This window comes from Lissotriton helveticus, chromosome 6 (assembly GCF_964261635.1).
Source record: "Lissotriton helveticus chromosome 6, aLisHel1.1, whole genome shotgun sequence".
In the NCBI taxonomy this organism is placed as follows: domain Eukaryota; kingdom Metazoa; phylum Chordata; class Amphibia; order Caudata; family Salamandridae; genus Lissotriton; species Lissotriton helveticus.
In genome coordinates this window covers 32183620-32199394 of record NC_136067.1, presented here as the reverse complement: position 1 = coordinate 32199394, position 15775 = coordinate 32183620, and the positions used below count along the sequence as shown (strand labels likewise).

General features: G+C 55.2%; 1 protein-coding gene across 6 annotated transcripts in view; it reads left to right on the top strand.

The window, feature by feature from the left end:
* Nucleotides 1-15775, top strand: part of SLC29A1 (solute carrier family 29 member 1 (Augustine blood group)) — a 471283-nt gene that overhangs the window by 342890 nt on the left and 112618 nt on the right. For all 6 annotated transcript variants that reach the window (XM_078647310.1, XM_078647311.1, XM_078647306.1 and 3 more), the window contains one exon: nt 15315-15454. In XM_078647310.1, coding sequence (XP_078503436.1) covers nt 15315-15454 — 140 coding nt within the window. The remainder of the gene's footprint in view (nt 1-15314; nt 15455-15775) is intronic.

Below are 15775 nucleotides of genomic sequence, written 5' to 3'. Positions count from 1 at the left end.
ACTTGTTTTTATTCCCCTGTGCCTGTACTTGCTGTCTTGCCCAGACTTGTTTTTATTCCCCTGTGCCTGTACTTGCTTTCTTGCCCAGACTTGTTTTTTGTTCCCCTGTGCCTAACTTGCTTTCTTGCCCAGACTTGTTTTTATTCCTCTGTGCCTGTACTTGTTTTCTTGCCTAAACTTGTTTTTCCTTCCTGTGCCCAGTTCTCCTGCGTCCCCCGCCTGTTTTTCCCGCCGCTGCGTCCCTGCGGCCCCGCCCACCTGCAATCCCATTCGCCGCCCGCTCCCACCTCCCAGCTGCTCCTCCCTCCCACATCCCCTCATATGGAAGCCGCTACGTGGCCGCTGCGTGGCCGTGCTCAGCGGGCGCGCTGCTGGCGCACCTAAGGCAAGCCTGTTTGTGCCCGTCCGTGCCTGGACCGCGTCCATCGCCAGGACCTCTGGACACCACGAAAGCCACGACGCACGACACCGCTACGATGCCAGAACCCTCCATGCACTCAACACCGGACGATCACACACCTGCTTCCTGGCCGCCCCAAAGCGCACCCACTGAGCTTTCACCTGCCGGAACTGCAGCTTCACAAGTATCCGCCCCACCATGCTGCCGACCAGGAAAGAACCCAACCACCGCAGATGCATCCTTCTCAACACCCGCTCCGCCCGAAAACATGCCATTGAACTCTGGGACCTACTCGACTCAACCTCCCCAGATGTCGCCTTCCTGACGGAGACCTGGCTGAACCACGCCTCGGCACCCGACATAGCCATAGCCGTCCCGGAAGGCTACAAGATCACCCGCAAGGACCGCACCAACAGAGCGGGAGGAGAAATCGCCATCGTCCACAGGAACACTCTCAGAGTCTCGACCAACACCGATGACACCCTCCACACCGCCGAACACCTGCACTTCCAGATCCACACCGACCCCAACACCACCCTCAGAGGAACCCTCATCTACAGACCGCCCGGACCCCGACCACAGTTCACCGACTCCATCGCCGACTTCGTCAGTACATACGCCCTAGCCTCCATGGACTACATCATCCTCGGGGACCTGAACTTCCACCTCGAGAACTATGACGACACCAACTCCGCTACCCTGATTGACAACCTAGCCAACCTCGGACTCAGACAACTCGTCACAACACCCACCCACTCCGCCGGTCACACGCTTGACCCCATCTTCTCCGCAAGCCCCCACGTCTCCTTCAACTATACCACCGAACTCCACTGGACCGACCACCGCTGCATCCACTTCACCTTCAAGAAACCCACCACGCACCACCGCACCCAACAGATGCCTCACCGCTGCTGGAGCAAAGTCACCGAAGACCAGCTAAGCACTACCCTCGCCCAGAGCCCACCCGCCGACCATACCGACCCCAACACCGCCGCCCGCAACCTCAGACAGTGGATCAACGACTGCGTCAACACCCTCGCCCCGATCAAGAAACCCTCCAACAATCATACCAACAAGAAAGCCAGCTGGTTCACTGAAGACCTCCGGGCCTCCAAGCAAACCTGCCGAAAGCTGGAGAAGATCTGGCTCTGTGAACGAACACCGGACAGCCACGCCGCCCTTCAAAAACCGCCTAGACAACAACGCGCACAACAGCAAAGAGCTATTCAACATTGTGAAGGAACTCTCCAACACCAACGACATTCCACCCTCGCAAGACCTGTGCAACTCGCTGGCCACCTTCTTTCACCCCAAGATCACAGACATCCACGACAGTTTCAATGCCACAAGCTTTATGAATTTATATGGATTTACGAGCTTGATATATTTCACGATGTGAATTTCAACATTGAGAATTGATTAAATAAATCAAATGATAATTTGAATTTGATGAACTTTATTCTTTGAAGACTTTGACAATTATTGGTTTAACATGATTTGCAACATGAGATAGATCGCAGTGTCGATCCAACACAGCAGCGCCTGCTCTACTGGACCAACATCAACGACGATGACACCATGAAGATCATCAACACCATCCACTCCGGATCTCCGTCAGATCCATGCCCTCACCACATCTTCAACAAAGCCAGCACATCCATTGCACCCCATCTTCGGAAAGTCATCAACACCTCCTTCGAGACAGTAACCTTCCCGGAGAGCTGGAAGCACGCCGAGATCAACGCCTTACTCAAGAAACCCAAGGCGGACCCCAAGGATCTCAAGAACTTCCGACCCATCTCCCTGCTCCCGTTCCGTTCCCGGCAAAGCTCATCGAGAAGACCGCCAACAAACAACTGACCCGCTACCTCGAGGAGAACAACATCCTGGAACCTTCCCAGTCCGGGTTCCGCAGCAACCACAGCACTGAGACTGCCCTCATCGCCGCCACCGATGACATCAAGTCCCTGCTGGACAACGGAGAAACGGCTGCCCTCATCCTCCTGGACCTGTCAGCCGCCTTCGACACGGTCTGTCACCACACACTACGAACACGCCTCCACAACGCTGGGATCCAAGAGAAGTCCCAGGACTGGACCACCTCCTTCCTCTCCGGCAGAACACAGAGCATCCGCCTTCCCCACCTTCCGCTCCGAAGCCACCAAGATCATCTGCGGCGTACCCCAGGGCTCATCCCTCAGCCCAACCCTGTTTAACATCTACATGGCACCGCTCGCCCACGTCGCCCGTCGGCACGACCTCAACATCCTCTCCTATGCCGATGACACCCAGCTGATACTCTCTCTCACCAAAGACCCCCACACTGCCAAAACCAACCTTCACGAAGGAATGAAGGCCGTTGCTTGAATGGATGAGGAACAGCCAACTGAAGCTGAACTCCGACAAGACGGAGGTCCTCATCCTCAGATCTTACCCTTCGGCCTGGGACGACTCCTGGTGGCCGACCGCACTGGGAACCGCTCCAACACCCAACGACCAAGCACGCAACCTAGGTGTCATCCTCGACTCCACCCTCTCCATGACTAATTTTATTTATTTATTTGTTAGATTTATAATGTGCATGGCTGCCCCAGCAACGGAGCGTCCCAGCGCAGGTCCCTTAACAGGTCAACGCAGTCTCCTCCTCCTGCTTCAACACTCTCCGCATGCTCCGTAGGATCTACAAGTGGATCTCCGCTGAAACGAGAAGAACAGTCACCCAGGCCCTTGTCAGCAGCAGGTTGGACTATGGAAACGCCCTCTACGCAGGAGCCTCGGCCAATCTCCTGAGATGGCTCCAACGCATCCAGAACGCCTCTGCACGCCTGATCCTCGACATCCCTCACCGCAGCCACATCACACCCCACCTGAGAGACCTGCACTGGCTCCCGGTCAACAAGAGGATAACCTTCAAGCTCCTCACCCACGCACACAAGGCACTCCACAACACCGGACCAACATACCTCAACAGACGACTCAGCTTCTACACCCCCACCCGCCAGCTCCGCTCCGCCGACCTCACAGTCGCTACAGTCCCCCGCTTCGAAGAGCGACCTCGGGCGGCAGATCGTTCTCCCACCTCGCCGCCAAGACCTGGAACACCCTCCCCATCCACCTACGGCAGACCAAAGACCTGCTGACCTTCAGAAAACTCCTCAAGACCTGGCTTTTAGAGCAGTAGCAGCATTCCCCACCCCAGCGCCTTGAGACCCTCACGGGTGAGTAGTGCGTTTTACAAATGATATGATTGATTGATTATTAGAGAAGTTTGTCTCACAAAAGTAGGAAGCTGAGATTGGTGGGACAAGAAGGGGTCAAACACTGGAACGTTTCACCACGCCGTCAGATGCCTGGTGGAGAAGGCAGGTAGTAAAAGGTTCCAGCGTGAAATTTCAGTGTTCTTTGTCTAATTTCCTTTTTTATTGAATTATTTTACGCCGTGTTGGGAGGCTGTGCTTTGGCGTGAAGCACCAGTTATGCCTGAAGTGTTGGTGCTGTGATATTGAGTGCATTGTTTCAGTTTTTTCTTTAGGCTTGGTTTGTTCGAGTTTTCGGCTATATCACAGTTTCGGGGTACCGAATGCATTGTCACTCAGTGTTGATATGTTTACCTGTGTTCTGTTCATTGCGGCGTGTTGTAATCTTGAGCTACCGTCTGCATTAACTCATGTTCATTTAAGGGTTTGCTCAGTATTGTGTTGTCACAATCTTGTTCATTGTTTAAGTGTGAGGTTCTTGGGGTACACTAGTCATTAACCCAAGTTCTCTCTCTGTTTCACTCAGTGTTGAAGTGTCATAATAATGGGGTACAGTATATATTAACTACATTTCTCTCTGGTGCTGTTCAGTGTTTGGGTATTTCAGTTTTGTTGTGCATGAGCATGTGTGGTGTACTCCATTTGTGACGACTCACTGTTGTGGCTTTGTATGCATTTACTAACCCTGGTTTGCTGTACATTACTACCACTCTTTCAGGGTCTTTCCATGCTGAGGTGTTACAGATTTGGGGTCTTGTGTATATTAACCCAGTGTTGGCTCATGTTCATTTTTGGGTGTTTCAGTTTTGGGGTACCGTGTTTTGCTGATTGTTTGGGGTCTGTGTCTGGGGTACAGTGTTCACTCAGTGTGGTTCTTTGGCGTCTTCATGGTGGGGTGCTGCAGAGTTGGGGTCCTGTATACATGAATCCCTGTTCTGCTGATTGTTTGGGGTCTGTGTCTGGGGTACAGTGTTCACTCAGTGTGGTTCTTTGGTGTCTTCCTGATGGGGTGTTGCAGAGTTGGGGTCCTGTATACATGAATCCCTGTTCTGTTGATTGTTTGGGGTCTGTGTCTTGGGTACAGTGTTCACTCAGTGTGGTTCTTTAGTGTCTTCCTGATGGGGTGCTGCAGAGTTGGGGTCCTGTATACATGAATCCCTGTACTGTTGATTGTTTGGGGTCTGTGTCTTGGCTACAGTGTTCACTCAGTGTGGTTCTTTGGTGTCTTCCTGATGGGGTGCTGCAGAGTTGGGGTCCTGTATACATGAATCCCTGTTCTGTTGATTGTTTGGGGTCTGTGTCTGGGGTACAGTGTTCACTCAGTGTGGTTCTTTGGTGTCTTCATGCTGGGGTGTTGCAGAGTTGGGGTCCTGTATACATGAATCCCTGTTCTGTTGATTGTTTGGGTTCTGTGTCTTGGGTTTAGTGTTCACTCAGTGTGGTTCTTTTGTGTCTTCCTGATGGGGTGTTGCGGAGTTGGGGTCCTGTATACATGAATCTCTGTTCTGATTGTTTGCAGTCTGTGTCTTGGGTATAGTGTTCACTCAGTGTGGTTCTTTGGTGTCTTCCTGATGGGGTGCTGCAGAGTTGGGGTCCTGTATACATGAATCCCTGTTCTGTTGATTGTTTGGGGTCTGTGTCTTGGGTTTAGTGTTCACTCAGTGTGGTTCTTTGGTGTCTTCCTGATGGGGTCTTGCAGAGTGGGGGTCCTGTATACATGAATCCCTGTTCTGTTGATTGTTTGGGGTCTGTGTCTTGGGTACAGTGTTCACTCAGTGTGGTTCTTTGGTGTCTTCATGATGGGGTCCTGCAGAGCTGGGGTCCTGTATACATGAATCCCTGTTCTGCTGATTGTTTGGGGTCTGTGTCTTGGGTACAGTGTTCACTCAGTGTGGTTCTTTGGTGTCTTCATGCTGGGGTGTTGCAGAGTTGGGGTCCTGTATACATGAATCCCTGTTCTGTTGATTGTTTGGGGTCTGTGTCTTGGGTTTAGTGTTCACTCAGTGTGGTTCTTTGGTGTCTTCATGATGGGGTGCTGCAGAGCTGGGGTCCTGTATACATGAATCCCAGTTCTGTTGATTGTTTGGGGTCTGTGTCTTGGGTTTAGTGTTCACTCAGTGTGGTTCTTTGGTGTCTTCATGATGGGGTGCTGCAGAGCTGGGGTCCTGTATACATGAATCCCAGTTCTGTTGATTGTTTGGGGTCTGTGTCTTGGGTACAGTGTTCACTCAGTGTGGTTCTTTGCTGTCTTCATGATGGGGTCCTGCAGAGCTGGGGTCCTGTATACATGAATCCCTGTTCTGTTGATTGTTTGGGGTCTGTGTCTTGGGTTTAGTGTTCACTCAGTGTGGTTCGTTGGTGTCTTCCTGATGGGGTCCTGCAGAGCTGGGGTCCTGTATACATGAATCCCTGTTCTGTTGATTGTTTGGGGTCTGTGTCTTGGGTTTAGTGTTCACTCAGTGTGGTTCTTTGGTGTCTTCATGATGGGGTCCTGCAGAGCTGGGGTCCCGTATACATGAATCCCTGTTCTGTTGATTGTTTGGGGTCTGTGTCTTGGGTACAGTGTTCACTCAGTGTGGTTCTTTGGTGTCTTCACGATGGGGTGTTGCAGGGTTGGGGTCCTGTATACATGAATCCCTGATCTGTTGATTGTTTGAGGTCTGTGTCTTGGGTTTAGTGTTCGGACCCGGAAGTGGGTGCCGAAGAGGTAGGGTCGGAGCTTCTTGAGGGCCCACACCACGGCGAAGGCTTCCCTCTCGATGGTGCTCCAGCATTGCTCTCTCGCCAGCAGGCGTCGGCTGATGAAGGCCACAGGCTGGTCGATTCCTTCGGGGTTGACTTGGGACAGGACCGCCCCGATGCCGTGCTCCGAGGCGTCGGTCTGGACTACAAACTCTCTGCTGTAGTCGGGGGCCTGGAGCACAGGGGCGGTGCACATGGCAGTCTTTAGAGTCTCAAAGGCCGTTTGGCACGCAGGGGTCCAGTGCACCCTCTTTGGTAGCTTCTTGGAGGTCAGTTCGGTCAGGGGCACCACAATGCTCCCGTAGTCTTTTATAAACCGCCGATAATATCCAGTGAGCCCCAGGAAGGCTCGGACGGCGGTCTGGGTGACTGGGGGCTCCCAGTCCCGGATGGCGTCTATCTTTGGTTGGAGGGGAGCCACGTGGCCGCTCCCCACTTGGTGTCCCAGATAGGTCACAGTCCCTTGGCCTATCTGGCACTTACTGGCTTTGATGGTGAGTCCGGCCCGCCGAAGGGCCGTCAGGACCGTCCAGAGGTGGGTCAGGTGCTCACCCCAGTGAAGGCTGTACACAGCAATGTCATCGAGATAGGCAGCGCTGTACTCCTCTAGTCCGGCCAGCACCTGGTTCACGAGCCTCTGGAAGGTTGCTGGTGCGTTCTTCATGCCGAAGGGCATCACCTTGAAGTGATAGTGGCCATCGGGGGTCGAGAAGGCTGATCGTTCTTGTGCACCCGGGGTGAGGCCGATCTGCCAATACCCCGCCGTGAGATCGAAGGTGCTGAGGAATTTGGCAGCTCCTAAGCGATCGATTAGTTCATCTGCCCTGGGGATAGGATGGGCGTCGGTTCTGGTGACTGCATTCAGTCCCCGGTAATCAACACAAAACCGGAGCTCCGGAGTTGTCCCGGGGGCGGCGGCTTTAGGGACCAGGACAACGGGACTGGCCCAGGGACTGTTGGAGGGTTCGACTACCCCCAGAGCTAACATCTTGGCCACTTCTGTTTGGATGCAGGCCCGAACCCGGTCGGGTACTCGAAAAGCTCGGTGTTTCACAGGCGGGCTGTCTCCGGTGTCCACATCGTGGACACACCACCGGGTGACCCCCGGAGTGAGGGAAAACAGATCCGCAAACTGCCCCAGCAGCTTCCGGCAGTCTTGTTGCTGCTCTGGGGTCAGGGTAGAGGAGAGCCGGACCCCTTCGAAGGAGCCGTCTTTCTCGGTGGTGCTGAGGAGATCCGGTAGTGGCTCGGAGTCGTCTTCAGCTCCGTCATCGGTCGCCAGCAGCAGACTTAGTTCAGTGCGTGCAAAGTGCGGCTTGAGTCGGTTAGCGTGGAGAACCCGGAGGGGGTTCCTGGGGGATTCCATGGACACTAAGTAGGTGACGGGGCTCTTGCGCTCCACCACCTTGAAGGGCCCCGTCCACTTGTCCTGGAGGGCACAAGGTTCGACCGGGGACATGACCCAGACCTGCTGGCCCGGCTCGAATTCGATGGACGAGGCGTTCTGGTCATACCAGCGTTTCATCTCTTCCTGACTAGCCTCCAGGTTGTCCTCGGCAAGTCCCCGAAACTTCCGAGTCTGATTGCGTAGGGTCAGGAGGTACCGGTAGACATCAGGTGGGGCATCTCGGACTGCCGTCTCCCAGCCTTCCTTGACCAGGCTGAGGGGGCCTCGGACCGGGTGCCCGTACAAGAGTTCGAAAGGGCTGAACCCCAGGGACTTCTGGGGTACCTCTCGGTAGGCGAACAGGAGGCAAGGCAGTAGGACATCCCATTTGCGCCGGAGGGGCTCCTCTAGGCCCTTGATCATCCCCTTCAGTGTCCTGTTGAATCGTTCGACTAGTCCATTTCCTTGGGGATGATACGGAGTGGTGAACTTATAGGCGACCCCGCACTGCTGCCAGAGGGACCGCATATGCTTCGAGATAAAGTTGGAGCCCCGATCACTCACGACTTCCCGAGGGAAGCCGACTCGGGAGAAGATGCTCATGAGGGCTCGGCCCACCACGGGGGCCGTGATGGTTCGGAGGGGGATGGCCTGGGGATAGCGGGTAGCATGATCCACCAGGACGAGGATGAAGCGGTGCCCCTGCGAGGTGCGAGGATCCAGGGGCCCTACGATGTCGATCCCCACTCGCTCGAAGGTTGTGGTGACCACGGGGAAGGGTTGGAGCGGGGCCTTCACCTTCCCCCCGCTCTTTCCGCTGGCTTGACAGGTCGCGCAGGTTCTGCAGTGGTTATGCACATCGTTCCGCATTTTCGGCCAGTAGAAATGGGTCACCAGGCGGCTGTAAGTTTTGTCCTGCCCCAGGTGCCCGGCGAGGGGCACATCATGTGCTAAGTTTAGGAGGAAGTCTCTGAATCGGAGGGGCACGACCAGCACCCGGCTGGCCCCTAGTTCGGCAATCTTCTGCTCACTGTAGAGAAGGTCGTTGTCCCAATAGACCCAGTGGGACCCCGCGGGGTCTCCCGTGGCTTGAGTAGTGGCTTGCTGTCGGACCCCCTCAAGAGAGGGGCAGGTTTTCTGCTCCTGCCGGAACTGTTCGCGAGTGGGACCCCCTTCTTAGCGCCATTGCGCGAGTTCGGGGAGGTGTTGGTGTTCGGGGAGATTTTCTTGGTCGGGCTCTTGGGAGCCGTGTTCCAGGCCAGGGTCCTCGGGGATGACGGGTGGCGGCGGTGCGGGCCACTCCGGCTCTTCAGTCGAAGCTTCCCCCGCTGGGGTGGAGGCTCGGGCGGACATGGAACGGGTGGTCGCGCAGACCCACTCGGGAAGGCCTAGCATCCCTAGGTGCTCTCTTCTTTCGACGCCTGCCCAGGGAGAACTTTCCAGGTCGTTCCCAAGGAGGCAGTCCACGGGGGCATCGTCGCGGACAGTCACTTTTAGCATGCCCGACACTCCCCCCCATTCGAAGGGGATGCGGGCCATCTGGCACAAAGTCTCTGAGTTATCTGCGGACCGGACTGGGCACAGGACGTTAGGAAGAATCTGTTCGGAGGTCACCAAATGGCAGCGGACTGCTGTTACACTGGCTCCAGTGTCACGGAGGGCTTCGGTTCGGCGACCATTGATGGTGACCCACTGGCGGTACTTCTGGGTGTTGCCGGGGATCGGGCCTCGGGGGATTAGGTCGTGAGTCCCCAGGCAGGCTAAGGTCATGGCGGCGGGCTCCCACCCGGCCTGCTCGGGGCCGTTGTCCTCTTCCTCACTACCTTCTTCACCCAGGGCCGCGGCCATTATCTGGCGGGCTGGGGGCCCGGTGGTGCCGGGTCGCTGATTCATCGGGCAGAGGGGGTCATTCGCGTAATGACCCTGTCGCTGGCATTTGTGGCACGTAACATTCGGGCGGGGCCCGGGTCTGGCTGGGGGGCCCCCCTCTCTGGCCCCAGGGTGGCGACGTGGAGGCAGGGGATGACCCCTGGGGGGCGTCTCGTCCCCGGCTCTGGCCTACTCTGCCGCCTCGGGGTCGGTGGTTTCCCGGAGATCCCCGGCCGGAGTCTTCCGTCGGACCCCGGGCGACTCGGGTGCTCGCCCATCTATCCGCCTCGACAGCGAGTTTTCGTGGCTCAGTCAGTTTGCTGTCGAGGAGGTGTTGCTGGAGTTCGATGAAGCAGTTATTGGATAGATGTTCCCACAGAATGAGGTCGACCAACTGCTGGTAGGTGGTGACCTGACAGCCCCGAGTCCACCCCTCGAAGGCTCTGCTGTAATAGTTCACGTACTCCACCCACGTGGTACCGGGGATTTTTTTGCAGTCTCGGAATCGCTGCCGGTACATCTCGGGGGTGAGTCTGTAGCGAGTGAGGAGGGCGGTCTTCATGTGCTCGTACGAGGTCATCTCGGCGTCGGGGAGCTCTAGCAGGGCGTCTCTCCCTTCGTTGATAAACTTCCCCCACAGGCCGGCGCCCCAGTCCTTGAGGGGTACTCGATGGGCGGTCATGGCGACCTCGTAGGCTTTGAACCACTGTTGGATGTCGTCGTTCTTATAGTACTCTTTGACGACATCCTTGGGTATGTGCACCTTGGTGTCCCCCGGGGGAGGTGAGGTCTTCCCCCCGGAGCGATCAGTCTCGTTTGCCTTGGCTTTAAATTCCATTTCTTTGAGGACGCGCTCGTGCTCGAGCAGGAGTTTCTTCTCCTCGAGGTCTCTTTGTCTTTGCTTTTCTTCCAGGTCTCCTTCTAGCCGTAGCTGCTCGAGGGCTAACTTCCTTTCTGCCAGTTGGATCTCTCCTTCTTGTCTGAGTCGAACGAGCTCCAATTCGTGGAGCCGGTTCTTCTCTCGTTCTCTGGCATCTTCGTGGGAGAGGCCCGCGTCTGGGTTCGCGGGTCTCCCTCCCGCTGGGTTCGTCGCAGCCTCCGTGCCTCCGTTCGGGCCCGGGTTATCTTCCCTCGGGGGTGGCGCCTCGCCGGCGTCCACCCAGGCCTGCAGGGCCGATTTAAAGTCTTCTTTAGTACTTAAGCCAGTGGTAGCGATGCCTAAGTCCTTGCAGAATTGCTTTAGCTCCTTGTGACTGTAGTCTTCCATTTTCTCTTTCTGGAATTCTGTGCTCATGGTTGCAGTGGTTTTTTCTTGGTAGTGAGCGAATTACTCTCTGTACGATCTGCGTGGGCTCGGATCCCAGCGCTTGCCACCAATGTTAGAAAGGCGTCCCCGGGGGAGGCAGAAGATGTCTGACTGACCACCCCTAGGGCCACCTCTCCGTCGAGGAGTAGCCGAGCGTTTGCTGAGAGGCCTCCTGAATGAGGGTCCTCTCCTAGGATCGTACCGCAGAGTAATCACAACACTACAGATGGACACCACACAAGAAGTTAAGGTCTCAAGCTTTTATAGGGAATAAACGGTTGCTGGTTCTTGGCAGTATGTACAAGCAGATCGAGGGATCTGGAAAGTCTCGTAAAGGGGGGTAAGGTAGCGGGACAGTCTTACTCTGGGCGGAGGAAGGGATACCCTACGCACAGCTCTCAATCCTCGAGCTGGGGGGTTCCGCGATGTTCGGGCCGCGGCAGCGCCAGCAGGCTTGTAAGGTGGTTCAGCGAAGTAGGCCGCGGCAGCGCCAGCAGGCTCTCGGAAGGTTCAGCAAGGTAGGCCGCGGCAGCACCAGCAGGCTCTCGGAAGGTTCAGCAAGGTAGGCCGCGGCAGCGCCAGCAGGCTCTCGGATGGTTCAGCAAGGTAGGCCGCGGCAGCGCCAGCAGGCTCTCTAAAGGGTCAGCAAGGTAGGCCGCGGCAGCGCCAGCAGGCTCTCGGATGGTTCAGCAAGGTAGGCCGCGGCAGCGCCAGCAGGCTTGTAAGGTGGTTCAGCGAAGTAGGCCGCGGCAGCGCCAGAAGGCTCTTGGAAGGTTCAGCAAGGTAGGCCGCGGCAGCACCAGCAGGCTCTCGGATGGTTCAGCAAGGTAGGCCGCGGCAGCGCCAGCAGGCTCTCGGGTGATCGTCGGGTTACGGATGAGTTCGTCTGGTGTCGGCCGTGACAGCGTCAGCAGGGCTTCCAGTCCAGGATACAACTGAAGTCTTAATCCAGGGCTGGCCCAGATATAGGTCTGGAGGTCTTTGAAGTCCGGACCCTCGCGCCTGGGGGTCCGAGGGGCCGGGATGATGGTGTCCAGACACCCAGCAGGGGGGTGGAGCCAGCGCCCAGGGAGGCCGGAGGGCGATCGATACCAGGCGTCCGGGGACGGCTGGAGGCCCATCGAAACTCCCCTTCCTCCGGGATCTGTCGAGTGGCTACTCGACCACCTGGGTAGATCTTGGTGCCTCGATGTCGGGGCTTCGCTGGGGCCTGGGCTGGGGCCGAGGCCACGTGGTTGTGACGTGGCGGGTCCAAGATGGAGTCGGGCACGGCCTCGTGCTGAGGCCGTGATGGGCCTACGCTGGGGTCAGGCCTGCGCTGGTGGACCGGGATGGTAGCCGGCCCTGTGTGGTTGGGGCGTGCAGGATCGGGCCGAAGGGGCCGCCCGAGGTCTGGTGGAGGGCGGATATCGTCCTGGGCCCGCCATGCGGGAGGGGTAGGACCACGCCATGAGGCCGGGTCCAACAGTATACATGAATCCCTGTTCTGCTGATTGATTGGGGTCTGTGTCTTGGGTGCAGTGTTCACTCAGTGTGGTTCTTTGGTGTCTTCCTGATGGGGTGTTGCAGAGTTGGGGTCCTGGATACATGAATCCCTGTTCTGTTGATTGTTTGGGGTCTGTGTCTTGGGTTTAGTGTTCACTCAGTGTTGTTCGTTGGTGTCTTCCTGATGGGGTCCTGCAGAGCTGGGGTCCTGTATACATGAATCCCTGTTCTGCTGATTGTTTGGGGTCTGTGTCTTGGGTACAGTGTTCACTCAGTGTGGTTCTTTGGTGTCTTCATGATGGGGTGTTGCAGAGCTGGGGTCCTGTATACATGAATCCCTGTTCTGTTGATTGTTTGGGGTCTGTGTCTTGGCTACAGTGTTCACTCAGTGTGGTTCTTTAGTGTCTTCCTGATGGGGTGTTGCAGAGTGGGGGTCCTGTATACATGAATCCCTGTTCTGTTGATTGTTCGGGGTCTGTGTCTTGGGTTTAGTGTTCACTCAGTGTGGTTCGTTGGTGTCTTCCTGATGGGGTCCTGCAGAGCTGGGGTCCTGTATACATGAATCCCTGTTCTGCTGATTGTTTGGGGTCTGTGTCTTGGGTGCAGTGCTCACTCAGTGTGGTTCTTTGGTGTCGTCCTGATGGGGTGCTGCAGAGTTGGGGTCCTGTATACATGAATCCCTGTACTGTTGATTGTTTGGGGTCTGTGTCTTGGCTACAGTGTTCACTCAGTGTGGTTCTTTAGTGTCTTCCTGATGGGGTGTTGCAGAGTTGGGGTCCTGTATACATGAATCCCTGTACTGTTGATTCTTTGGGGTCTGTGTCTTGGGTTTAGTGTTCACTCAGTGCGGTTCTTTGGTGTCTTCATGATGGGGTGTTGCGGAGTTAGGGTCCTGTATACATGATTCCCTGTTCTGTTGATTGTTTGGGGTCTGTGTCTTGGGTGCAGTGTTCACTCAGTGTGGTTCGTTGGTGTCTTCCTGATGGGGTGTTGCAGAGTGGGGGTCCTGTATACATGAATCCCTGTTCTGTTGATTGTTTGGGGTCTGTGTCTTGGGTGCAGTGTTCACTCAGTGTGGTTCGTTGGTGTCTTCCTGATGGGGTGCTGCAGAGTTGGGGTCCTGTATACATGAATCCCTGTTCTGTTGATTGTTTGGGGTCTGTGTCTTGGGTTTAGTGTTCACTCAGTGTGGTTCTTTGGTGTCTTCCTGATGGGGTGTTTCATGGTTGGGGCCCTGTATACATGAATCCCTGTTCTGTTGATTGTTTGGGGTCTGTGTCTTGGGTACAGTGTTCACTCAGTGTGGTTCTTTTGTGTCTTCCTGATGGGGTGCTGCAGAGTTGGGGTCCTGTATACATGAATCCCTGTTCTGCTGATTGTTTGGGGTCTGTGTCTTGGGTACAGTGTTCACTCAGTGTGGTTCTTTGGTGTCTTCCTGATGGGGTGCTGCAGAGTTGGGGTCCTGTATACATGAATCCCTGTTCTGTTGATTGTTTGGGGTCTGTGTCTTGGGTGCAGTGTTCACTCAGTGTGGTTCGTTGGTGTCTTCCTGATGGGGTGCTGCAGAGTTGGGGTCCTGTATACATGAATCCCTGTTCTGCTGATTGTTTGGGGTCTGTGTCTTGGGTACAGTGTTCACTCATTGTGGTTCTTTGGTGTCTTCCTGATGGGGTGCTGCAGAGTTGGGGTCCTGTATACATGAATCCCTGTTCTGCTGATTGTTTGGGGTCTGTGTCTTGGGTACAGTGTTCACTCAGTGTGGTTCTTTTGTGTCTTCCTGATGGGGTGCTGCAGAGTTGGGGTCCTGTATACATGAATCCCTGTTCTGCTGATTGTTTGGGGTCTGTGTCTTGGGTACAGTGTTCACTCAGTGTGGTTCTTTGGTGTCTTCCTGATGGGGTGCTGCAGAGTTGGGGTCCTGTATACATGAATCCCTGTTCTGTTGATTGTTTGGGGTCTGTGTCTTGGGTGCAGTGTTCACTCAGTGTGGTTCGTTGGTGTCTTCCTGATGGGGTGTTGCAGAGTGGGGGTCCTGTATACATGAATCCCTATTCTGTTGATTGTTTGGGGTCTGTGTCTTGGGTGCAGTGTTCACTCAGTGTGGTTCGTTGGTGTCTTCCTGATGGGGTGTTGCAGAGTTGGGGTCTTGTATACATGAATCCCCGTTCTGTTGATTGTTTGGGGTCTGTGTCTGGGGTACAGTGTTCACTCAGTGTGGTTCTTTAGTGTCTTCCTGATGGGGTGCTGCAGAGCTGGGGTCCTCTATACATGAATCCCTGTTCTGCTGATTGTTTGGGGTCTGTGTCTTGGGTACAGTGTTCACTCAGTGTGGTTCTTTGGTGTCTTCCTGATGGGGTGTTGTAGGGTTGGGGTCCTGTATACATGAATCCCTGTTCTGCTGATTGTTTGGGGTCTGTGTCTTGGGTGCAGTGTTCACTCAGTGTGGTTCGTTGGTGTCTTCCTGATGGGGTGTTGCAGAGTGGGGGTCCTGTATACATGAATCCCTGTTCTGTTGATTGTTTGGGGTCTGTGTCTTGGGTTCAGTGTTCACTCAGTGGGGTTCTTTGTTGTCTTCATGATGGGGTGTTGCAGAGTTGGGGTCCTGTATACATGAATCCCTGTTCTGTTGATTGTTTGGGGTCTGTGTCTTGGGTTCAGTGTTCACTCAGTGGGGTTCTTTGGTGTCTTCCTGATGGGGTGTCAATAAAGGAGTACACCAAGGCTTACCTCTGTTCTCTGGCTCCTCACTGTCCACGTGCCTTTACTTTGGATACAGTATGGAGTACCTCTTGCTCTTGTTTTTTCTCACTATAGTAGTATCTTCAGTCTGGGAGTCAGTATAACCTCGGCTCTCTCTTTCCCCTGCAGGATTCCTCAGAAGCTACGCGTGCTGGGGAGCCTCGTCGGCATCCTGGTGCTGTTCATGCTCACTACGCTGTTTGTGAAGATCTCCTTTACGCCGCTCACCTTCTTCGCTCTCACCATGGTAAAAATCGTCTTCATCAACTGTAAGTCCCACAGTGTCTTCAACACAAATGTTATTGCTGATGTCATTGACCGCACTACTGCCCCAAGGCTGGGGTGGTTACAGACCCTGCCCACTGTGTGACTGATTGCAGGGCAGAGATGTGTGTGGCTTCAGAGCCCTTTGATGGCTCAGGATTGGGCTTGTGAGACGGAGCTTTGTACTTTCGGGAAATAATGGTCATTCAGGGGAACGGGCCTTGTACCTTTAGAAATGGATGTATGAGCCGGGTGTAAAGCACTGTTGACTTTTAGAAAAGGGTGGATGTGTCTGAGGCAAAGAGCTGTTCCCCTCAGAAATGGAG